The 27,780-nt window shown below is 37.6% G+C and overlaps 1 protein-coding gene across 3 annotated transcripts in view; it reads left to right on the plus strand.

Annotated features, from left to right (window-relative positions):
• zbtb20 (zinc finger and BTB domain containing 20) overlaps positions 1-20,401 on the plus strand; it is a 49,342-nt gene extending 28,941 nt beyond the window's left edge. For 2 of the 3 annotated variants that reach the window (XM_029769957.1, XM_029769955.1), the window contains exons 4-5: positions 2,067-3,596; positions 12,665-20,401. In XM_029769957.1, coding sequence (XP_029625817.1) covers positions 2,087-3,596; positions 12,665-13,194 — 2,040 coding nt within the window. In that variant the 5' untranslated portion in view covers positions 2,067-2,086 and the 3' untranslated portion in view covers positions 13,195-20,401. The remainder of the gene's footprint in view (positions 1-2,066; positions 3,597-12,664) is intronic. The other variant, XM_029769956.1, reaches the window with a different exon arrangement.
• Positions 20,402-27,780: the final 7,379 nt, after the last annotated feature.

Here is a 27,780-nt window from a genome sequence, read left to right on the forward strand (position 1 = left end):
TAGCTTGCTTGCTAGCTAGCTAGCTAGTTAGCTTATTCCATCCCCAAACACCATGTTAGATCTGAGTGGGCCAGTTAGTTTTGCATGGCCCGGTGCACTTAGATAGCTGGCTATCTTAATTTTTTATAATCTACTAACAAGATAACATGACAAAACTCTTTGGGCACTTTAGTACCTACTTACCCAATTAGCCTCCATCACCAAAGCCACCAGCAGGCTGTTCCTTTCTTGACGTCAAAGCTGCACTGTATTGTTGGTATAGGAGTTTTTGATGAATGTAATTCAAATTGCGAAAATGTTTTATACACTTTTGCATGAAGACCCTTTAGATGGAATATAATCAATCTACGTTGTTAGATTTGTGGAATATATTGTATATCATGCCACCTTTCCTTTACGACTGAATAGGAGAGAAGTCTGATTTAATTGTAGTTTTACTGCTATTGCATATGATAATTACAAGGGTGAAAGTAGTGAAAGGGGGTCAGGTGCTATAAGAATAAACGTGTGGTGTGTGTGTGTGTGTGTGTGTGTGTGTGTATGTGTGTGTGTGTGTGTGTGTGTGTGTGTGTGTGTGTGTGTGTGTGTGTGTGTGTGTGTGTGTGTGTGTGTGTGGGTGTGGGTGTGTGTGCTTGTGCGTGTATGTGTGTGTGTGTGTGTGTGTGTGTGTGTGTGTGTGTGTGTGTGTGTGTGTGTGTGTGTGTGTGTGTGCGTGTGTGTGTGTGTGTCTGTACGGTATGTACCCAGAGGGTAAAAGGGGAGGTACTGTATAATAGCAGTGGTTTTAAGAACCCATGTACTCTGGGTGTGGGTTATGTGGATGAATGAAATTATGTAAAACATATACGATTGTATGAACAGGTGTTCAGTCTTCCAGAAAAGCCATTCATGTTTTTTTAAGGACAGTATAATGTAGAGGCTGTTTGCTGGAGGGCTAATGCTAAATAATATTTAGTGATTTGATACTTGTTCTGCTATCAAAGTGGTTAATAAAATATGTTATTATGGTGAAATGGTAGAAAACCAATTTAAATAATCAAGATTCCATGTGTGGAATGACAAAGCTATTGGATGCCATTGTCTTTCATTGTCATATCCAGTCTTATTCAACTGATCTTCAAATGTCAGCTAGAAAAGTCAAGCAATATTCAACAAGTCAGTTGTATATTGTCTTTGTAGCATTTTGTTAATACTACATTTAGATGTCTAAGAGGAGCTTTAACATTGCATGAATTGAGAGCAATACTGTTACGCTTGGAATATAATGGAGCTATTTTTGAAGATTTGTTTAGTTGCTGAGCCAATTTGTAGATATGAGTTTCAGGTGCAGTTTGTGTTCAGGGCAGCCACAAATCCATTCATGAGGGTGGCCTAAACATTGTCAGACCAAATTTTAGCAAAGGACTCTGGCGCAAATACCAGCTTAATTTGTGTAATGTCCCAAAATTGGGAAAGCAGAGGTAAGATAGTTAGGGAGCGCCATCACTTGGAGAGCAGAGGGTAAGATAGTTAGGGAGCACCATCACTGAGCACGCAGGTGGACGGCTGATAAACTAAGCCTATTGGTTTAAACCCAGAGCACCACCTACTGGTGGTTTAGAGTCTCAGAGAAAATCTACCACCAGACTTGTAAGATGGGAACAAAACTAATGAGATGGGGATCCATCTTGATTGTCTCTTTCCCTCTATCGCGCTACAGATCCTTTGTTGTGCAGTTTTGTGCAGACATTCATCCAACTACTAACCAGCTAGCTAGTTTACCTTGACTAATTTGATTGTTTCAATATCAAATGCCAACATCTTCTGAAAATAAGATGACCACTGAAATGTGAGGAAAGCACATGGGGTGGATGGAGAAGGTCATTTGTTGAAATTGATTAAACTTGGCATTTCTGTGCTAAATATCCTGATTATGTCCCTGCAGTGCAGCTATGTTTCATCTTGTATTTTATAATCATTATCATTTTTTTTGTATTAGATAGTGCTCATCATGTGGCCCACATTTTGACTTTCTAAAGGTTTATTAATTATTTAAAACATTAAGCCTTTTTTTCTTCTGTGTCCAGGTGACATCTGTTGCAAGGGGATGACCGAGCGCATTCATAACATCAATCTCCACAACTTCAGCAATTCTGTACTTGAGACCCTCAATGAGCAGCGCAACCGCGGGCACTTCTGTGACGTGACTGTTCGGATCCATGGAAGCATGCTGCGAGCCCACCGCTGCGTGCTGGCCGCTGGGAGCCCCTTCTTCCAGGACAAGCTGCTCCTGGGCTACAGTGACATTGAGATCCCCTCGGTGGTCTCGGTGCAGTCCATCCAGAAGCTGATAGACTTCATGTACAGCGGGGTCCTGCGGGTGTCCCAATCGGAGGCTCTCCAGATCCTCACTGCTGCAAGTATCCTGCAGATCAAGACGGTCATCGATGAGTGCACCCGCATCGTGTCCCAGAATGTGGGCCTGGCTGGTCCAGGGGGGTTCCCTGTCAACCCAGGGGACTCTGGGCAGGAGACGCCCCGGGGCACACCTGAGTCAGGCACCTCTGGGCCCAGCAGCGATGCAGAGTCAGGGTACATGCAGGCCACATCCCAGCAGAGCCTTGAGCGTGCGTACACATCGCTGTACTCCTACTCAGGCCTCTCACTGCAGAATGGAACCCGTGAGCGCTCCCACTACGTAACCAGTATGACAACAAGCTACGACCCAGCCCTTAGCATGCAGAAGGACCAGCACGACCAGGACCCGCCGTGGATCACCCGCATCCATGAAAGGTCACAGCAGATGGAACGCTTCCTATCCACCCCTGAGACCACCCACTGCCGCAAGCAGCCCCGACCGGTACGCATACAGACAGGAGGCATTCACATAAAGCAGGAAGCAGAGGATGAGTACAGCTGCTATGGTATGGATGAGTGCACAGAGGACACTGACCACGTTGAGGGTGTGGAGACTGAACCGAAGGGTGAAAGCTTTGACTCAGGGGTAAGCTCCTCCATTGGTACTGAGCCAGACTCCGTGGACCAGCACCAGTACCCTGTGGGCTTTGGGAGGGAAGGAGGTGGAGAGGGGACCCCAGTGCAGATTGAGGTCAATGACTCCTCCCCAGAGCAGATTCATGAGACGGAGGAAGGGGGCACATCCCACAGCACTAGCGACAGTAACATGTTGCAGCCCCTGCCCAACCCAATCATGGCCCAGTCTCTGCCAAGTGCCCTACTCTATATGCGTCAGGCCGAATCTCACACCAGCAACCTGAGGATGCCGCTCACCATGACCAGCAACACCCAGGTAATGGGCATGGCTGGCAACTCCTACCTGCCCACTCTGTTTCCCACACAGTCGGCCAGCAACAACAAGCCCTTCCTCTTCAGCCTGCAGCAGTCCATGGGAGGCCAGCAGCCCCAGTTTGTGTCCGGGCCTACCCCTAGTATGCCCCCATTCCCTCAGCAATTGACGGTACAGCAACAGGCAGCGCGGGAACAGCAACAGGCGGCCTCGATGGGACAGGGGGAGAAGAAGCCCTATGAGTGCACTCTCTGCACTAAAACCTTTACTGCTAAACAGAACTACGTCAAACACATGTTTGTGCACACTGGTGAGTACACTGGCTCCCCATTGCCATGAGTGGGGTTTCAAATAATTTCCCTAGACATTTGCAAACATAAAAGACACAAACACAATTAATAATTATTTTAGTTTAGATGTAGCAATGGATTTCTTTTTTACTAGGCTGAGATCTCTTTCACAGATGAGCCCTCTATACACATCAATACACATTAAACACATCACTATACACATCAATAACACATCAATATACACTATACACATCAATATATACATCACTATAAACTATACACATCAATATACACTATACATATCAATATACACATCAATATACACTATACACATATTATACACTATACACATCAATATACACTATACACATCAATATACACATCGATATACACTATACACATCAATATACACTATACACATCAATATACACTATACAAATCAATGTACACATCAATATACATTATACACATCAATATGCACTATACACATCAATATACACATCACGATACATTATACACATTAATATATACATTAATATACACTATACCGATCAATATATAAACCAATATACACTACACCCGACACTATACACATCAATACACATATCAATATACACTATACACATCAATATACACTATAAATATCAATATTCACATCAATGTACACTATAGACATCAATACACACTATACACATCACTATACACATCAATATACACTATACACATCAATATTCACATCAATATATACTATACACTATACACATCAATATACACATGAATATACACTATACACATCAATATACAAACCAATATACACAATACACTACACTATACAAATCAATAAACACATCAATATACACTATACGCATCAATATACACATCACTATACACTAAAGACATCAATATATTTATTAATATACACATCAATATACACTATTCACATCAATATACACTATACACATCAATATACACATCAATATACACTATACACATCAATATATACGTTAATATACACTATACACATCAATATACACTATAAATATCAATATTCACATCAATGTACACTATAGACATCAATACACACTATACACATCACTATACACATCAATATACACTATACACATCACTATACATATCAATATACACATTAATATACACTATACACATCAATATACACATCACTGTACACAGATATATATATATATATATATATATATACACTATACACATCACTCTGCACAGCAATATACACTAAACACATCAAAATGAACATCAACATGCACTATAAACATCAATATACACTATACACATCACTATACACATCACTATACACAGATATATATACAGATATATATACACTATACACATCACTCTGCACAGCAATATACACTAAACACATCAAAATGAACATTAACATGCACTATAATCATCAATATACACTATATACATCACTATACACTATACACTTCAAGATACATATTAATATACACTATACACATCAATATTCACATCAATATATACAATACAATATACACTACACTACACATCAATATACACATCAATATACACTATACACATCAATATTCACATCAATATATACTATACACATCAATATATACATCACTATACACATCAATATATACATTAATATACACTATACACATCAATATACAAACCAATATACACAATACACGACACTATACAAATCAATAAACACATCAATATACACTATACGCATCAATATACACATCACTATACGCTAAAGACATCAATATATTCATTAATATACACATCAATATACACTATTCACATAAATATACACTATACACATCAATATACTATATACATCCCTATACATGTCAATATACACATCAATATGTACTATGCACATCAATATGCACTATACACAAATATACACTATACACATCACTGTACACATCAATATACACATATATATACACATATATACACTATACACATCACTATACACTATACACATCAATATACACATGAATATACACTAAACACATCAATATACACTATACACATCAATATTCACATCAATATATACTATACAATACAGACATCACTATACACTATGCACATCAATATACACTATACACATCAATATTCACATCAATATATACATAACCATACACATCAATAAATGCATTAATATACACAATACACATCAATATACAAACCAAAATACACAATACACTACACTATACAAATCAATATACAAATCAATATACACTATTCACATCAATATACACTATACACATCAATATACATTATACACATCAATATACAATATACACATCAATATATACATCAATATACACTATTCACATCAATATACACTATACACATCAATATATACTATACACATCACTATACACAGCAATATACACATCAATATACACTGTACACATTAATATATACGTTAATATACACTATACACATCAATATACACATCACTATACACTAAATACATCAATATATACATTAAAATACACTATACACATCAATACACACTATACACCAATATACACTATACACATCACTATACACAGAAATATAAACTATACACAGCAATATACACTATACACATCACTATTCACCATACACAGCAATATACACATCAATATACACTATACACCAATATGCACATCAATATACACTATACACATCAATATACACACCACTATACACTAAACACGTAAATATATACATTAACATACACTATACACATCAATATACAGTATACATATCACTATACACAGAAATACACACTATACACATGAATATACCCGTCAATATACACTATACACATCAATATACACTATACACATCACTATACACCAATATTCACATCAATATGCGCTATACACATCAATATGCACATCAATATACACATCACTGAACACTACACATCAATATACACATCAACATACACATCAATATACACTATACACATCAATATACAGTATACACATCAATGTACACATGAATATACACTATACACATCAATATACACATCACTATACACATCAATATATACATTAATATACACATCAATATATAAACCAATATAAACTACACTATACACATCAATTCACACATCAATATAAACATCACTATACACATCAATATACTCTTCACTACACACATGAATATATACATTAATATACACATCAATATATAAACCAATATAAACTACACTATACACATCAATTCACACATCAATATAAACATCACTATACACTAAACACATTAATATATACATCAATATACACTATACACATCAATAACAAACCATTATACACTATACACATCAATATATACAGAAATGTACACTACAAATCAATATACACTATACACATTAATATACGCTATACAAATCACTATACACATCGATATACACTATACACATCAATATACACATCCCTATACACATCAATATACACTAAAAACATGAATATACACATCAGCATATGCTGGGGCGGCAGGTAGCCTAGTGGTTAGAGCGTTGGGCCAGTAACCGAAAGGTTGCTGGATTGAATCCCAGAGCTGACAAGGTAAAAATCTGGCGTTCTGCCCCTGAGCAAGGCAGTTAACCTGTTCCCTGGGGCAGAAGCCCCCCGCATCTCTCTGATTCAGAGAGTTTAATGCGGAAGACACATTTCAGTTTACATTTACATTTAAGTCATTTAGCAGACGCTCTTATCCAGAGCGACTTACAAATGAAGGCATTCAGATGTACAAGTGACTAGGTATACACATCAGTATATACTATAAACATCAATATACCCTCCACTAATATTGGCAGCCTTGGTAAATAGGAGCAAAACAGGCTGTGAAAAAAATGTCTTTATTGTTTATCCTCTTGGTCTTTCATTCAAAATATTCCCAAAAATCTAACCTTTAATTAAAGTAAAATAATTGAAATAGATCAATTATTATCATGAAACAAATATTTTTCTCAAATATATGTGTGCCACAATTATTGGCACCCCTTCATTCAATACTTTGTGCAACCTCCCTTTGCCAAGATAACAGCTCTGAGTCTTCTCCTATAATGCGTAATGAGGTTGTAGAACACATGGCAAGGGATTTGAGACCATTCCTCTATACAGAATCTCTCCAGATCCTTCAGATTCCGAGGTCCACGCTTGTGGACTCTCCTCTTTAGCTCATCCCACAGGTTTTCTATGGGATTTAGGTCAGGGGACTGGGATGGCCATGGGAAAACCTTGATTCTGTGGTCAGTGAAACATTTTAGTGTTGATTTTTGAGGTGTGCTTTGGATCATTGTCCTGCTGGAAGATCCAACCACGGCCCAGTTTAAGCTTCCTAGCAGAGGCAGTCAGGTTTTAATTTAATATCTGCTGGTACTTGATGGAGTCCATGATACCATATATCCTAACAAGTTGTCCAGAGCCTTTGGAAGAAAAACAGCCCCACAACATCAAAGATCCACCACCATACTTCACAGTGGGGATGAGGTACTTTTCTGCATGGCTATCTTTCTGTCTACGCTAAACCCACCTCTGGTGTTTGTTTCCAAAACGCTCTATTTTGGTCTCATCTGACCATAGAACCCGGTCCCATTGAAAGTTCCAGTAACGTTGGGCAAACTGTAGGCGCCTGAGTTTGTTGTTTGATGAGAGGAAAGGCTTTTTTATGGCAACCCTCCCAAACAACTTGTGGTTATGTATACGGCGTCTGATTGTAGTTTTGGAGACTTTCTGACCCCGATACCCAACTAACATCTGCAATTCTCCAGCTGTGATCCTTGGAGATTTTTGGGCGACTCAAACCACCCTCCTCACTGTGCAAGGGGTCAATATAGACACACATCCTATATACAATATACACATCAATATACACTATACACATCATTATACACATCAGTATACACTATACACATCAATATACACTATTCACATCAATATGCACTATACACATTACTATACACATCAATATACAAACCAATATACACTATACACATCAATATACACTATACACATCAATATACAAACCAATATACACTATACACATCAATACACACATCAATATACACGTCAATGTACACATCACTATACACATCAATATACACTATACACATCAATATACAGATCAATATACAGTACCAGTCAAAAGTTTTGACACATTTACTCATTCACGGGTTTTTCTTTATTTTACTATTATCTACATTGTAGAATAATAGTGAAGATATCAAAACTATGAAATAATGCAAATGGAATCATGTAGTAACCAAAAAAGTGTTAAACAAATCAAAATATATTTTATATTTGAAATTCTACAAAGTAGCTACCCTTTGCCTTGATGACAGCTTTGCACACTCTTGGCATTCTCTCAACCAGCTTCACCTTGAATGCTTTTCCAACAGTCTTGAAGGAGTTCCTTCACTCGGCGGTCCAACTCATTCCAAACCATCTCAATTGGGCCAGGTCATCTGATGCAGCACTCCATTCCACAAATTAACTTTTAACAAAACACACCTGTTAATTGAAATTAATTCCATATGACTACCTCATGAAGCTGCTTGAGTGAATGCCAAGAGTGTGCAAAGCTGTCATCAAGGCAAAGTGTGGCTACTTTGAAGAATCTCAAATATAAATTATTTGTTTAACACTTTTTTGGTTACTACATGAATCCATATCCAGCAGCATACCACCCTACATCCCACTGCTGGCTTGCTTCTGAAGCTAAGCAGGGTTGGTCCTGGTCAGTCCCTGGATGGGAGACCAGGTGGTGTTGGAGGGCCAGTAGGAGGCACTCTTTCCTCTGGTCTAAAAAATATCCCAATTCCCCAGGGCAGTGATTGGGGACACTGTGTAGGGTGCTGTCTTTTGGATGGGATGTTAAACGGGTGTCCTGACTCTCCGAGGTCATTGAAGATCCCTTATCGCACTTATCGTAAGAGTAGGGGTGTTAACCCCGGTGTCCTGGCTAAATTCCCAATCTGGCCCTCATACCATCACGGCCACCTAATCATCCCCAGCTTACAATTGGCTCATTTATCCCCTGTAACTATTCCCCAGGTCGTTGCTGTAAATGAGAATGTGTTCTCAGTCAACTTACTTGGTAAAATAAATATGTGTTATTTCATAGGTTGATGTCTAAACTATTATTCTACAATGTAGAAAATAGTAAAAATAAAGAAAAACCCTTGAATGAGTAGGTGTGACCAAACGCTTGACTGGTACTGTACATAAGGTATTATCAACGAGGGGCTATGCGTTTTATGGAAAATAATGAAGGAGGTGGAATGTGTGTTCCAAGACGCGGAGTGGAACTGACCATCCATGGATTTGCATTATTTTCCATAGAACACATAGCCCCTCGTTAATTATCCCTTATGTACAGTACCAGTCAAAAGTTTGGTCACACCTACTCATTCAAAACTATGAAATAGCACATATGGAATCATGTAGTAACCAAAAGTCCTGAGTTGATTATCCCTTTCATACCATGGCTATAATTTCACACATTTGCCACTAGAAATGAGGTTCATTTGCCAGTAGACATGTGTTCAACATCCACTGAAGTAGCTAGCAAGTTTACTAGATAACTACAGTAGTTGCTGTGGTAACCAAACAAACAGACTTGCTAGCTTGCTATTATGAAAACCAGTGGTGTAAAGTAATTAAGTACTACTTAAGTTGTTTTTGGGGGTATCTGTACTTTACTATTTATATTTTTGACAACTTTTACTTCACTACATTCCTAAAGAAAATGATGTATTTTTTACTCCACACATTTTCCCTGACACCCAAAAGTACTCGTTACATTTTGAATGCTTAGCAGGACAGGAAAATTGTCTAATTCACACACTTATCAAGATAACATCCCTGGTCATCCCTACTGTGTCTGAGCTGGCGGACTCACTAAACACACATGCTTCATTTGTAAATTATGTCTGAGTGTTGGAGTGCGCCCCTGGCCGTAAAAAAATGAAAATGGTGCCGTCTGGTTTGCTTAATATAAGGAATTTGAAATGATTTATACTTTTGATACTTAAGTATATTTAAAACCAAATACTTTTAGACTTTTACTCAAGTATAATTTTATTGGGTGACTTTCACTTTTACTTGAGTCATTTTCTATTAAGGTATCTTTACTTTTACTCAAGTATGACAATTGGTTACTTTTTCGAATTCAACAATACCAATACTGTTTTCAATTTGACTTTTGCTTTCAAAAGCGGCTCAGACAAAACATGTAAAAATGAATTAAGGCACCTCTGGGGTTTCTGGTATATGGTCAATATACCACTGCAAAAGGCTGTTCTTTGGCACGACGCATCTCGGTGTATATTGGCCATATACCACACCCCCCTCAAGCCTTATTGCTTAAATATACACTATACACATCAATATACACAATACACATCACTGTACACATCAATATACACTATACACATCAATATACACATCAATATACATTATATACATCGATGTACAGTATACACATCAATATACACTATACACGTCAATATACACATCAATACACACTATACACATCATTATACCCATCAATATACACAACAATATTCATATCTATACCCTGAAAAGCATCAACACAATCATAGAGAACAAACATCTTACGTACAAAGGTCCTCAATCAGCCTTTTGAATTCCCTCCTAATAAATGTGTATTTTGTTTATTGCTTGACAAACTATTTCTTGAAGGATGGGTGGCTAACTCTGATGCAGAGGGGTTGGGTTAAATGCGGAAGAAACATTTCAGTTGAATGCATTCAGTTGTACAACTGACTAGGTATCCCCCTTTCCCTTTATACATTATATTTGTTTTCTGTGCATGAAAGAAGTAGTGATTTTCAGGGATTGACATTAAAGATTGTCCTATTGGCCAGGCAAGTGAACTTCCTGGTTTCTTCCCTTATGGAAGGAATGGCAGTTGGGCAAGTTGAGCCTTCTCTGTGGTTTCCCCATTGGTCAGGTGAAAACAACCAAACTTTCCAGTAGCCTAAAACGTGTATTTTTTGTTCCTCACAATTGTTTAAGTGAAAGAGAGACAATTTATGGCACTTTATGGCTCTAGCTGTTTGCACACAGAAATGTCATAAATTGTCTTCCACTTAAACCACGTGTCAAACTCATTCCATGGAGGGCCAAGTGTTTTCGCTCCTCCCTTGTACTTAGTCACTAATTAGTAAAGAACTCCCCTCACCTGGCTGTCTAGGTCTTCATTGAAAGGAAAAAACTAAAACCCACAGACACTAGGCCCTTAGTGGAAGGAGTTTGACACCCCTGACTTAAAAAATGGGGAGGTACCAGAAATATCTGTTTTAGGTTACCTTAATGTCAATCCCTGATTTAGATTCAGCTGATCTATACAAATGAGTAATAAGGCTTTGTCACATTGAGAAGTGAACTGTGGCTACCTGCATCATGTAGCTGATATTGTGTTTTTGATGACATTATAGTGGGTGAAATATAAAGCCCTGTATGGTTGCCCATTAAGCTTGTTCTGTAAGATATCACACATCGATTAGGTACTATTTGTCATTTTAAAGTTGTATCAGTGGGTGGTTGGTGCATAAATATTAAAAGTAAAAAATAGGGAAGACAACACCGAGCAGGATGTTGGAAGGGGTTCAAATTTGACCTGAATTCATAATTGGGCCATTTAAAAGCAGAATGAAAGAGCAGTGAATATTAAAAATGATATTGTTTTTGATTCGTTTTGAAAATATATTCAAACTGAGATACTCGTTCATACACTGATAATATGTTAATGAGTAAGAGGGAAATATCGGTATCTATTCAAATGTAACGAATCAGACACTGGAGGATGAGCGTGCCCATAAACAATGGCTGCTTGACAGTGAGTTCATGGACTGAGGTGTTGGGTTTACTGTTGTTTTGTGATGGGCACCGTCCTCGTTAATTAGCAAAAATCATGCAAAATTCTCAAGGCTACATTCGAAGAATGGAGCTTCACTGTCAGTCAGTGTTCTTTGTTGTTTAGCAGGGTTTTGTGTTTTTCTGTCTCCTTTTTCCTCCTAATGACTGTGACTTCTTTGTACATCCAGGTGAGAAACCACATCAGTGCAGCATCTGCTGGCGCTCGTTCTCCCTGAAGGATTACCTAATCAAACACATGGTCACTCACACAGGGGTGCGTGCCTACCAGTGCAGCATCTGCAACAAACGCTTCACCCAAAAGAGCTCCCTCAACGTCCACATGCGGCTGCACCGTGGAGAGAAGTCGTATGAGTGCTACATCTGCAAGAAGAAGTTCTCTCACAAGACCCTGCTGGAGAGACACATGGCTCTGCACAGCACAGGGGGCGCCGTCACAGGGCTGTCGGGGGCAGCAGGCGCCGGTGGCCCCGTTTCCATTCCCATGCCCGTGCCCGAACCTGGCGCCGGCGTGGTGGCCCTCGCCATGCCCGTCGGCGGTGGCGCAGGAGTAGGGGGTGGGGTCGGACCAGGAGTGGGTGTGGCTGCGGAGGCAAGCTGCCAAGAAGGGACCACCTACGTGTGCTCCGTCTGCCCTGCCAAGTTCGACCAAATTGAGCACTTCAATGACCACATGCGAATGCATGTCTCCGATGGATAAGTACAAATAGATACACTTCTTTAAAAAATATTAAATGAAAAAGAAAAATGGCACTAGATTTTTTTTTATTTTGAGGCATGAAGAATAATCAGTATAGACACTGGCACATTAAGTTTCCCAGAAATGATTTTTTTTTGTTATTCTAAAAGAAAAACAAGATGGTGGCCTTAAGGCTTTGTAGTTTGATATTGATCCACTGGATGGATCCTTACTACAGGCCTCTAAATGTATGCTTTCCTAAAATACTGATTTATGTGTTGAACACTACCGAAAGGCCTATGAAAGAAACACACACACATACACAAATTCAAACTCACACACCTATATACAGTATAAATATATCTTTGTATGAGTGTATGTGTTAATCTGTGTATGTGTGTACTTGTGCGTGTGTATTTGTATGTGTGCGTGTGTGTGCGTGTGCAAACATTGCCATGGAATTTGGAACATGGTAAATGTAATCCCATATTGACCGTTTTGGACACTATTAGGAGTCCAAGCTTACTGTGGTATAATTTTCACAAAAAAAATATAAAAAATCTGGCTTGGGCTAAAGATTCCCTCTAAAAAATATTGTTGGTCACAAGTTTGCCTTCTTATGTAGGGTAAGAAAAGGAGAGTAATTCATTTGACACTGGGTTTTTATTTATTATTATTAAGGTATTGAGGGATTACAATACAGCTGTTGTGAAGGTACAAATTGATATTAATAATTGTACTGAAATGTAACTTCCTGTGAGTGGGTATAGAAATGGGTATTTAGTATATGTGTTATTGTCCATGCATTTTGATGGTTCAGGTTAAGTTTACAAAATTAGGGTTGTTGATAAGACAGTATTTGAGCAAAAATGTAATATTGTTAGGAGTTTATTTCATTTGCATACACTGCCACTAATATCTTAGAAGACTGTTAAGGCTATTAGACCTCTTCCATTTACAACATGTGACATAACAAAAGACTAAAGGTTATTCTTGACATAATGAGGTTATAAATGATTGTTTAGTTCTATGAAGAGGATTTGACATGTGCAGTTGTAGCAGGCTTGATTGAGTATGCCACCAGACTCATCGTGACTGCTGCTTCGCAACTTGCACCAGACTGTTATCAGCTGTAGATTACAACATGATTGGTCAATTTTACTATTAACGTTTAAATTAAGAAACTAAAATATATTATTTGAATGGAATGGAATGGTTTACCAGGATAGTTTAAGACAGCTGTCAAATAGATTACCGGTAAATTGAGTGATTCTGTGAACTTGCATTGGACAAAAATATAATTGTATGTCCTAAATCTCTGTATATCCTGTTCCTATGGACATGACACAGCTATTTGAGCAGGTGGAGAAACTAAAATGCACTACTCCTGAAATGTTAGCTCCACCTGGTGGCCCAAATGGCATGTCACGTTCGGACATTTAATACAGACACCAAGACAGACGAGGCAAAAGAAACCACAATAACATATACCCTGGTCAATAATTACTTCATAATATAACACAACTTGCAGATGGACTTCCAAGACAATAAGATACATTCCTGATTTCACAGATACCTAGACACAGTGTGTACAGAATAGATTTGGGAGTAAAGCAAGGGGATGTCATTCAAGTGTAACGTCACTCAAAGGCTCTGCTCTGATATTTGGCTTACTGTTCATGCATTTTATCCAAAATAAGACAAACACGTCTGCCTGCAACTGCAATCTGAAGATTTTGCTCATTTCTTTGAGTAGACACACCTTTTTAGTTACCATGACGAGATAGTAACTTACCAGAATTACAGTACAGTCTGAAAACAATATGTTGTAGATAAAAACAAAGTGCTGCTTTGCACATTTTCTTCAAATGCCTGTGCTTAATATTTTATTGTTTTACTTAATAAATGAAATTCTATTATTTTCATTTGTTCATTTTTTAAAGGAAAACATCTTTCTTAAAAGCTTGATAAGAGGACTGCATTATTTTCTTGCATAGCCTATATGTTGCACTGCTTGAGCCGATAAGTGCACTACTGTTACCAGAGATATTATAGTTTTAGAGAAAAATAATCATTTTTTATCGAATAATTTGTTGTAGAATGAACGTGTTAGAATAGCTTTGTTCCATTTTACGATAAGGTCATTTTATGTTTCTTAGCTTTTGTTATCTCTTGTTATTATATCTATCTACTTGTACAAGCGTTTAGTTCTATTTAAATGTGATCCATCGTGTGAGCTTGTCTCTGTTTTCAACCTTTTAATGTATTCTTTTCAAGAGGTAATCCCCTTCAACAGCAGTCATCCCATTGCATACATTAGAACAGATGCTGAATTTTCATACAAAAGCATTCATGCCAAACGAAATCCCTCCCCAAAAAGAAAAAAATATTTTATAGTGTCCGTGGACATAAATGATGTGTTTTTTTAGAACAAGTTTCTTTAGGAATTACAGGGTGGGTGGGATATTGTACGCAGCTATTATTTGCTATTTGTAAATTGTATACAAGTCTGCATCTCTTGTGTTTGTCTGTGTGAGTGTTTGTGTGTGTTGTATAATCAAACTGTTGGTGTCCCAAGTGGAGGTGTAATACCTGAACTGTAGGGCTTCCTTTGCAATATGCAGTGCAGGTACTGTGAGACGCAGCTTTAGCTAACCCTCTTGGGCTAATAAACACATTTGTTGTGCACATTTACAAAGACATCTATTGATCAAATATTGATAGTGGTAAATACATTGCCCCGAGTAGAAGAAGTGCATGGCATTTTGTGCCTAGTGCTTTAGTTAGCTTCAGCTGGTTGATATTTGGATAAGGCCTACCTAATAATACTCTTCTATCATCTTCACTGTATTCTATCTTTGTCTCTTTCAAATTGAAAACAAGGAAGTGATGAGGGCTATTAGTTAGTAATCAATCCCAGAGTTTCCTCATATCATCAGAGCGAGGGCCTTGTATTATGTTTCATAGAGTTTCCATCTGGTCACTGAAATAGCATGTGGTTGTCAAGTAAAGGGAAGAATATATGTGACTTGTGACTGGGCCGCAGTTTGTTATCCTCTGCTGCAGAGGTCTCTATCAGGAACACAAGCCTAGAAATGCTTCTACTCTGTTGCTCCCATTGCTACTCTGAAAGACCAGGAACTGCATGGCTGCATACAAGGTTAATTGTGTCTGTAGTCTTAGAGGACTCTGTAGTCTCATGTTTGATGAGACAAAGTCCTTAACAGATGGTTACAGTATGTAAGGAACTGCTGAGATCTATTTTGATCACATGTTATTGCTCTGGCATACAGTTGTTGTTGGTGGTGGTAGTGGTAGTGGTGGTGGTGGTGGTGGTGGTGGTAGAGGTAGTAGTGGTGGAGGTGGTGGTGGTGTTGCTTGTGGTGGTGGTGTTGTCTGCTCTATGGAATAATATAGAAATGGTCAACCAGCTAGGCAGAGCAGTACATTCATCAAGTTAGTCCCAGTAAACACAGTAAGAACCATGCACTGTGAACTAAGTCCAACCTTCAGTTTCCGAAACAGAATAATGAATGCTAAACAATTTAACCATCACTTATTTCTTATGAAACCAAGACCAGACTATAGTTGCTTCCAAATGTATTATCAGTGAGATAATCTAGCATTATTTTGACCACTCTCTTACAGTCAGCCTAAATGATATTTATGTAATAAATGAATCAAATGCACTATTGACTGTAGATGTTTTTCTAAAGTACATCATTTTCTCGTTGTCATAGGTTGTGAAAAAAGATAATAGCAAAGGAATAGTTTAATGTTGGTTTTGAGATATTTCGAGAGTGGATTTGGGCTATATAAATCATCCATATTATCACACAGCTCACGAGAAAGGTTCATTGGAAACATAACATAATCTTTGACAATACTGAGGTATAGGCCTGTTGGCTCTCCCCTGCCCATAGATGGTTGACCACACTTATACCTGTGTGTGACTTACAAGCAGACGTTTAGCATTAGTATCATCTTATGATACTATGAATTGACATGACATAAGAACTTTCCAGGATTTGTTTTCCAACAACGCCATGCTTTGTCGGCAGTCCCTCCTGGCCTTTCTTGTCATATCTCTCTTTTGTTTGATTAACTTATTGTACCAGTGGCTGATGTCATTGTGTTCAATTAATAGTCAGTTCAAAAGTTGGGAAAACATGCAATGCAACCCTGTCGTTGTTGTCCTTGGTTTATATACTATACAGTCAAGAAAGAATTTAGAATTTATGTTTGTAAGATTACTATAACATAATGTATTTTTCAGCTATACAATATATTCACAGGTATAGAATTACTTAGAATTAAGCCTACAGCTTTTCGTTTGGTGTTTTAACTGTCATGTTCTTATATTTCACGTTTTTACTTAAGTGTAGAGACACAGGATCAGTTTTGCAGTGTGTTTGAATCCTCTATGTGCTTGTGTGTTCCAGGGCTTTAATTTGCCTGTTTTTCTTGCAACCATTATGTACCGGTGCGTTTGTAAATAGTTTTTAGTTAGTGGACAAAGGATAGACAGCCATTCAGTAAGACATCATAGCTGGTCAGAAGCGCCTATCTTTTGTTTGGACATGAACCCTCTTTTCAAATGGGAGATACTGTACGTTCAGTTGAAAAAAAATAGGAAAATATAACAAACGTAGTGCTAAGACTAATGTGATGTGATCAGTTACTAGTATAGCTCTTGTGACTAAGCAGGCTTTTAGAGAAATACCCATGCAGTTTATCTTACAGCTCCCGATTTACTTTCCTTCAGTGTCCTCACATTCATTTTATTCACTCACCTAGAGTAGTAACACATAGTAACTCAGATAGAAACTAACAATTACCATGACAGTAAACCTGCTGGCATACATTATACAGATACAGTCCAACTACATAATATAAGTTGAATCTAAAGTATATATACACAGTTTTTTTAATCAAAATGTTCTTCATCAACAACTTTAACACATATAATGGAAAGCGTTTGAGATACAGACAGAACTGTAACTATAGGACTATGCTTTGAGGGATATAAGGAGTATGCTTAGCTATCAAGTGCCTATTTATACATTACTATACTAAATCTTCATAAAGTAGTTTTGCTCTCCTACCATACATTTTCCAAATATATACAGTAGCTATATACACATGATAATCTATACACAAATGATAACAATATTTATACTACTATAACAGCAATGTTGGTCACAGTCATAACACAGTGCATCCTAAGAAAGCCCTTTAAAATATCTTTATCCGCCTCAAATCTTCTATTTATATAAGATAGATTTGTTATTATTTCCTGCTGACATACTTAGTTTTGTAACTAGTACATAGGAGAAAACAGCTAAGATAAACAACTGGACTTCATTAACTGTAGTACAGGTTTTCTTTAAGGGGTCTAGCCATGAGGCATTCAACTAACTCTTCTTCATTAAAACAATGAGTAAGCATGTGTATTAATATGATATAGTAGCTAGTCCCTATCTTCATGTTTGCCATTACAAAAACACAACATTGTTTTGTTCGTCTAAAACTACAGGTGTGTGATCCGAAGGATTTTAAATAGTTTTGCGTAGTTTGCCCATGTTTGTAAGCACACCGACATTGTCATGACTTAATATAAATAGTAGTCACTAAACCACTTATTTTCTTAGCTTTCGATTTTTGTTTTGATGCAAAATACCTACCACAATCAAATGTTGCCCTTAGACATAGTCTAGCTGTTCTATCAGAATACAGTGATTATGATCTCACATAAGACATGCCAGCCAGTTGAGCACATTCCTTGTGTTTGTTCTCTGGTTGGAGCTCATAATGATGGATAAAGTGTATACTATTGTCTTTGTGCTGGTCGGAATGTTTCAGACCTAGCAATCAATGATGCTACTCGGTCCCTGCAGCTAGCTACACGTGCGCGCCTACGTTACTGTACTTGATCAGTGACATCAGTGCAGTGCTATATTTGCTTCAGCTACTGCAGCCTACAACACCACAGCAATATCAGTTAGAAAGTGCAATCAAGTTTTACTTGAAGAGTACCAAGCATTTGTCTGAGTGCTAGCTGTAATTAAAAGTGTCCTTGTAAACAAGAATCAGACCGCTACCCCTCTTCTTCAGCAGTCTTGTCGTAATCTATCGTTGTATGAGAGTGTTACTCTACAATATGATTTGGAATCAATATTCACCAATTGTGTGTCTCTCTACCTTGAATTGATAAGGAAAGTTAGTGTCATAAATTATTAGGACCCAATACCCGAAGCATATCTGAAATATGCACATTCCTGTAATGTCCAGAACATTCCTGTACCTAGTCTGGCCTCACTCTACGAGATTATGTTGTCGATTATTTCAGACTGTAACAAATGATGTGACCCCAACAGCCTTACCAGGACAACAGATCAATGACTTCCTTTTCATTACTTTCTGTTCTGCTGGTTGTTTTGTCATGTGACATTTTCTCCTCTAAGTTCAACGTTTAGTTGAATCTCCACAATAATCATCCTCACATTTATGTTTATTGTAGTGTCACTGGCTTGCTAAACTGTATATGATTGCAGATCCGTCTCAGAAAAGCACTGCTTAGCATCTCTGACATTGATGGTCCCATCATTGGATTTTTTTTAGCTTCTAACCATAGTGCAGAATATGCCCCTGCATAAAGGAAAATGGCCTGCTTGCTACCATGGTGTGTTCTTCTGGAACATGGTGTGTCCTTCTACCTATCGGATTGTGTTTCATATGCAATATATCTCAAACTCTCCCTTAAATGTTGTGTCTTAGTTACGGAGAATACTGAGTCATCCAGAAGGTGCTGAATAAAAGAGCCTCAACAGTAGCTTACTTAGCACCTTGAATAATTGTCTTGGGGCTTTCAGCAGGTCTCTTGCACTTCTCACATGTCCAAAAGATCATTTATGTCTATGGTGAGACTAAGCAACATGCACTGCACTGTATTACCCATATGTTTTTCTACGTTTGTCTCTCTTTTACCTAATAGGTTTGGTGAACATATTTCTGCCCACTTTCTGCCGTGTTCCACACATTCTTGTGGTCTCAATCAGCATGCGATCATATATAATTAGTTTGGACATGCAGAGCTTCCATTACAATACGTTGCTTGATGTTGTTAAAGGTGCCGGTGGAAGTAATGATTTGTTGTGATATGGAACCAAACCATCAGGGGGCTGTTGAACATGTTGGATGACATATGCTTGTTTCCGTAAACACCAAAGAATGATAAGAATATCACAGTGTCTGAATTTCAAGCAGAAAGAACATTATCTGTTGTGTAAGCGATAACAAAGACTACCAAGATGTACGTTCCTATAAATTTGTATTTGTTCAAATCTGGCAAGATGGCTAAAATGATATTTTCTTTGATACTCAAGACAGGATGCTTGTGAAAATGCTTTTCTGCGTTTTGTCCTCTGATCACTATTGGTAGACTGTAGTTTAATTGTTGTGTTAATGTGCCTACTGTAGACCAAAATAGCTTTTCTAAAGAAATTCAGCAAAATATAAAAAGAAACCTGACCCGTAGTAGTTGTTGTAGAACTATAGCATGTTATAACATGAATAAGATTGTAAATGTTGCATTGTTCCTCTGCTTAAAATGAATACTCAATATCCATGAGTTCTTTTTTCTACACACACTTAGCAAATTGATTTAGGCCTTTCCAATACACATTTGATTTTGTTTGATTGATCCGTTTATCTTTGTTTAATTCGTTTGTCTGTTATTCCAGTTTTCAGTAATTGATTTCTTCCTGCCGTATTGTTGATTTCAAAGCTTTTATTCTCTGATAAACTAAATGCACTGGATTAGTGGAGAACTGATACTAAATTAACATGCCATGCACAATTTATCTATTTGTCTGACTAATATTCTAAAGACATCTGTCTCAAAATGTTATTCAAACATATAGTGGAAGATCCATACCGAATTTAGACTGTTTTTTCAAACTTTGAGGTGGACCAAAATATTAGTTGCTTTTGCACATACTTGTTTTGCAATGTGTTGATGCCATTGAGTAAAAGAGTAGAAAGATTAAACTTGCCGCTGCCCATAACAACCGAACCAAGCAACACAAAGAGGCCTAAATCTGATTTAAGGGCAAATGTTTTATCCCACAATACGATATTATAACATTTTGATGGCTACCCTAGAGCCTGCTACAGATACATTTCCCCCAGAGAGCATTAAACCCAAAAGCCAGCTGACATTTGATGAATAATTAAGGCATAAACAACAAAACGGTGTAAATATATTACTATTAATTGAGTTGTATTAACATCTTGATGAGTTGGACCAAATTTCTTATCAGTTGGTAGCATACAGTACATGATGTTGATTACTACATGATATATTTGTTGTAATATGAATTGTTCATATCAAAGAAAAATGTAACCCGTTGGAAAATTTGTATTAGTAAAATTTAACTTATTGTGGAGGTATGACATAATTTGAACGTTTTTTTCAAGCTGGATGTTTGAAATATGATGAGTTATTTGGGCTATGCTTCTTTAGTGTGGTAGTTGCATAAAGTCAGTGTCTACATTGGACGTTGTAAGATCCACTCAGTGATGAATCAGAAAGTCAGTAGGCTCCCACAGTACATGTGTAGATTTATGTTACAGAAAGCTTAGGTTTTTAATCAGATATTCAAGCTTTTTCCTGCCATATCTTAAAGCTGTTTATTTAAGAAATGTACCTGCAGTGAAAAATAAGTTGCACTTATATATATATATATATATATATATATATATATATATATATATATATATATATATATATTATATGTGTGTGTGTGTGTGTGTGTGTGTATGAACATGTATTTAATTAAGAATCTTTTGTTAGGTTTTGTTGCCTGCTTTGGCTTGTGATTTCTTTATCTTCCTGATCAAATACTCCTTATATATTAGAATAATAAACTTGGCAGAAGTGGAGCTGTTGTAGTAAAGGTAGTTAACATCACAAATAAGCAACCCTGACTTATATGCTGCAGTAATGTTGTTTTTTCAGTTTGTTTTCTTTTATGTGTGCTCCAAGTTGGTTGGTATTTTTATTACTGTTATGAAACAACGTTGTTTGAAATGTATGACTGCTGTTTTCAAATAGGTGATGAGTTTTTTATGTATGTAGGTAGGCTACAAGGAAGTTTCATACTTTGACTTGTCAAACACTGGACTGGAGTGAGTTTTCCAACATTTCCAAGTTGAGAGCTATTATATGAGAGACATTAACCGACTGCACAGAATACAGCCTTATCGCACCCATTACCTGACAGACAGAGAGGGTCCAACCTGCTAGAGAAGGAATAGTGACTTCTCTGATTGGAAATTATAGTTCCACCATTTAATCGATGGTGCTGAAATATATTAAGGTGCTGAAATATATCTGCCAAAATGTTGTATTTGTCAGGCTTATAAAATCTGGCCATCATAATTATACAATAACGATTTCAAAATTCCCTGTTCTAACAAAATAAGTAAATGCTAAAATATCAAAAGGGATACCACTTAATAGCAATTCATTAATCAAAAGAAACCACTCGGTATATGTTGTCTTACTATGTCAATCAAACATATAGATTGAACCCTGTAGTGACCTTAATGTCAAAGTCTTTTTTTTAGAGCCAACTACCACTTATCAAACCAGAAAAGAGATTTGCACTAAACATATTTTGGTCTTCGTTGATGGAAAGCAATATGACACAGAACAATTGACACATTCTTCAAGCCACAGTATCTCAAATAAGAGAGCTGTCTGTGCACAGGGGTAATGCTGTGTAAAAGGTGATATTTGAAAAGTTTGTTGGGAAAAAAATTGTGTAAAGGTACAGAATGGAAACTTGTCTTTGAGACGCACATTATGAACTTGGACACGCACACATTGTTGTTTAGAGTTGACATATTTGACCAATCAGAAGTGTCCGAGTCTGAGGTGCATAGTTTCCTCTTGTGATTGTTTTGGAGAAAATGAAACGGCTCTTACTAGCCCTAAATGAGGGACAGGAAGGAGAAGAGAGTTACAACATATCCCATAAACATGCAATCATTGTAAAATGTCCTCATCAAAAAGATAACTGAACAAAAGGTAAAAAAGGTTTATGTTATGTAGACACATTTTTTTTTCAAAGGATTCCAACATAAGACATTAAACTTCCTCCATGTTAAAACATACAGTTTTCTTCACTGATTTAGTCATTTTTGTTTTAAAACACTCATATGACCTGTAAAGATTCAAGGTCAGTTCAAGGTTCATTAGGAAATTATTGATTAAAAATAGTTATGAAAAAAAGACTACAACATTTGTGAAGTAAAACACTGATGGATGGGAAATGCAACTTTCCTTGTCAATTGTAACATCAGTTTAGTCATCCAAAGAGTCAAAGTCCACCCACTTATATTGTAATTCATAATTATCCATAAGAAAATAGACAGCAAGAGTAGTGGGGTGAAATATTGTTGAAGCCTAAATGTTCTTTATTGATCATTTTAAATCATCAATAATTTATGATAGCAATCATGATAACTATGATTTTTGGTATCTGGAAATATTAGCTTTCCTGTTATTAGGCCTACCGTTTTGTGGTGTTGCAGTTTGTCTAAATATGTTGCGTGTTAGAGGAAGCATAAGTATGTGCCTTCTTGTAATCTCCTTGGTGAGCTTGTTATTATTGAGAAGCTTAAGCCAGCCAATTGTGTTTGCACTAAAACCAAATTGCTTTTGTGATGTAGGCTATTTAAAGCAAGCTTGTTGCGTCACTTTAACCGTACAGTATGCATGAGGGTGAAATTGGTAAGTGATAGGGCTAGAGCTCCCATCTGTTGAACTAGTGCAGCTTAGGGAATCCCCTGAACATATCAGCTTTGTACTGCGTTCAGTTTTTGATTCCATCTCATTCATTACTCTTCTAAATTATCACAGACACATGTTCCACAGTAAATCGTCTCTGTGGAATATCCACACTCTAAAAGATAAGTAAATAACATAAGAAATAAAATACAGCTCTCCTTTTTTATTTTTTTCATATGCCACAGCTGAACAGCTGCATTACTGTAGTAAGAGATATTCAACCATTCTCTCAACCCATGGAGATGCATGATTACAAGAGGTCGCCTCGAGACTTGGTCAACTTTATTTTTATGTTTTTGAAAGTTTCTATTTCTAAGTTATTTTTGTTTGTTTAAATCTAAGAGAAAGACCTACAGTACATGCTTTGACTCTTACAAATGCACCTTATTCATGTCAGTCTGAGTGGAAAAGACTGGCTATGTAATATCTCTGGTTTATCACCTTACTACACAGCATGTTTTCACTTATGCCAGTTTTGCTATTCTTCCGTGCATATGATTTCCAAAATAAACCTTATATATTTTGTGAAAATGTTTAAAGGGATGTGCCAAAGTTTGGAGGCGATCTCCCAAGTTTTTATGCTAATTATTTGTTCTTTCTTCCTCCTTCAGTTATCACAATGGTATGTCAAACCTTTCCTATCAATGTGTGAAAGCAAGTTATTTCAGCAAACAGTATCATTACCTGCCATTTTACAGTAAGCCCTGTATTTCACGTATATTTACCAGTGATGTGTATTTGTTATTATAAAGAAAAATAGCCGTAAAGCTTCATTATGTTACATAATATTGTGACTTTTTTCGAAAAACTGTGAAGACTTATCTTGCATATACTTTATACAGAAGTATTAAGCCTTAATACAAAAGACTAAAAAAAGTGAGGAAGAATAAACTGATTGTTGCTAAGTAAGGATGATTTTTTGTAAATGTTACCAGCACTTTTTTTGTAATTTTCACTCTGAGGTATTGTACAAGTTCACGCTGTTTGTGAAGTTTGATTATGAAGGAATAAAAACTAGTACTTTCCTGTACTTCACAGAAAGTAATGTTGTGTTTTTATTTCATTAAAGGATTTGCTTAGTGGACCAGCCATATGTTGCTACCTGATGCTTCAATAATTCAAAGGTCCATACTACTTTAAAGCCACTGATTTCCAAACAATTTCAACTAGTGAAATGTACTATTTGATGGTCAGCCTATGCAGAGTGTGGTTTTGATCATATTAAAAAAAAAATCCACAGACCATAGAAGTTCAAATCTTTAGTTCAAGAAAAAAATAAACATTTTATGATTCAAGACATTAGTTATTGTTGATTGCATTATCATACCTTCTAGTTGGCTATATATAACTGTTCAGGAAACTATATACCTCTCCAGAATTAAATGATGGAATTAATTCAAAGCCATCACATGGCTGTATACATTGTTTTACCACACAAACTATGTACAAAAAGACATGAAAACAACCCAACTATTATATTCATCCTCATTATATGAGCCACATTACAACTGGGTATGTTTTTTGTTTTTTTTCTCCACAATTTCGTGGTATCCAATTGGTAGTTACAGTCTTGTCTCATCGCTGCAACTCCCGTACGGACTCGGGGAGGCGAAGACACTGCCCAACCAAGCCACACTGCTTCTTGACACAATGCCCGCTTAACCCAGAAGCCAGCCACACCAATGTGTCGGAGGAAACACAGTCCAACTGGCGACCGTGTCAGTGTGCATGCGCCCAGCCCGCCACAGGAGTCACTAGAGCGTGATGGGACAAGGACATCCCTGCCGGCCAAACCCTCCCCTAACCTGGACGACGCAGGGCCAATAGTGTGCCGCCCCATGGGTCTCCCAGTCGCGGCTGGCTGCGACAGCCCAGGATCAAACCCAGATCTGTAGTGACGCCTCTAGCACTGCGACGCAGTACCTTAGATCAATGCGCCACTTGGGAGGAAATCACATTATATGTACCTTAGCTTTGATTGGACTGATCATGTCAACATCATACTTTCAAAATCTTAGCTAGCAAGCTAGACAAGCAGTCATCATCATGAATCACGTTGACAATCTACTGGCAAATCGTTTTCAAACCTTGTCATATAAAGAGGAAATTATAGATAAAACGTATCTGTGCTCATCGCCCATTGGACACAAACGTTACACAACAAGTTGGAAATCGCAAATTCAACAATGAGTGGTTTGGAAGGAATCAGTGGCTAACTCTGAGTGTTGCAAAGCAATCACTAGCCTGCTATTCAGTGTTGTGGGTGTGTGGTCCAAGTCTGGGTTTATTGGTCTCTTTTCCAAGCTTAAAAGGACAAACATTCAACACCATGGGCAAGAAAAGTTTGAATACATTGGCCATGCTGTCAATCCAGCATGACTTTAGTGAGTTCAAGACAACTGGGAACTGTGAAAAAAACTAGCTCCGACTGGGAAAATACGTTTTGAACGGTCATCCAACATGGAATTCCAAGTCTGGAACTCGGGCCTCTTTCTAGAGCTCCGACCTGAAGATCACTGACATCATGATTCAACCTTGTGTTGTTCCTAGTTCCCACTTGTCTTGAAAGCACCATAAAGTCAGATAATGCCAGACTTTGATGACAAAATTTGCCCACAAGGACTTCCGTGCCACCTTTCTGTTCAAGTGAGTACAGCACAACAAGGTGAGTCCAAAAATGTATTTTATGCAACTGCATAAATTATGTAATATGCCAGGGAGATATGTATACTGTAACTAAGAAATTAATACTAAGTGTATGTTCTGTAGTAAACTGTTAGTAGCCCATGTGCCTCACCCTAATGATGTGTTCCCTTTCCCCCTCATAATTTAGCCTACTGTTCTGACTTGGTGGTGCACATGTAGCCTATAGCCTGTTTTAGATAAATGTAATCATTGAATATTGTAAGAGCTTTCATTGTCTGCTTATATGCCCCTTTTATTTATCCTACGGTTCTGACTTGGTGTACAGGGAGAATAGTGTAAGAATTGCCCATGTTCTGAATTCTGTCACTGTACATTTCAAAAGTTTTGAACAAATAGTTATAACTACGTCCATCCCAGCTTGCTCATGAATGTCTTAATCGAAATTATGGATTGCCTCTTATGCGCTCGTCGTCCTCTTATGCCATAGTTTGTACATCTCAATTGTCAGTAGAAGCCACATTTGTTTAGGCAAGTCAGCCATATCAGCTATGTTTTTTAAAAAGGCAGTAAATGAGGCTATATGAACTGTTTCGCTGCCAGACAAGGCTCCGCTGATAGCAAGGTGTAGCAGTGGTAAGGATTCACTCCATTGTGCTGAAAAGAAAGCTCTGCTGTTGGGATAGCTTTATGTAGGCCCTAACAGTTTGTGGGCACCGTTTGTCACCGTATAGTGCAATTCATGTATTGTTTAGTGTTGTGTAGTGGCTTTGCTGGCATGCATCTTAATTTTTTGTTGTTGTTGAGTTTGCCCCACCAAGATTAACATGCTAAAATCGCTACTGGTGGTAAGTAGGATAGAGTTCAGGGAAAAACTTGTGGGAATTCGTGTTCCAGAAGAAGATAAGTCATTAATTACGAACTACTACTACCGAGTGGCGCAGCAGTCTAAGGCACTGCATCTCAGTGCTGGAGGTGTCACTACAGACCCTGGTTCAATCCCGGGCTGTGTCACAACTGGCCGTGATCGGTAGTCCCATACGGCACACAATTGGCCCAGTGTCGTCTGGGTTAAGGGAGGGTTTGGCCAGGGTAGGCCGTCATTGTAA

This window comes from Salmo trutta, chromosome 12 (assembly GCF_901001165.1).
Source record: "Salmo trutta chromosome 12, fSalTru1.1, whole genome shotgun sequence".
In the NCBI taxonomy this organism is placed as follows: Eukaryota; Metazoa; Chordata; class Actinopteri; order Salmoniformes; family Salmonidae; genus Salmo; species Salmo trutta.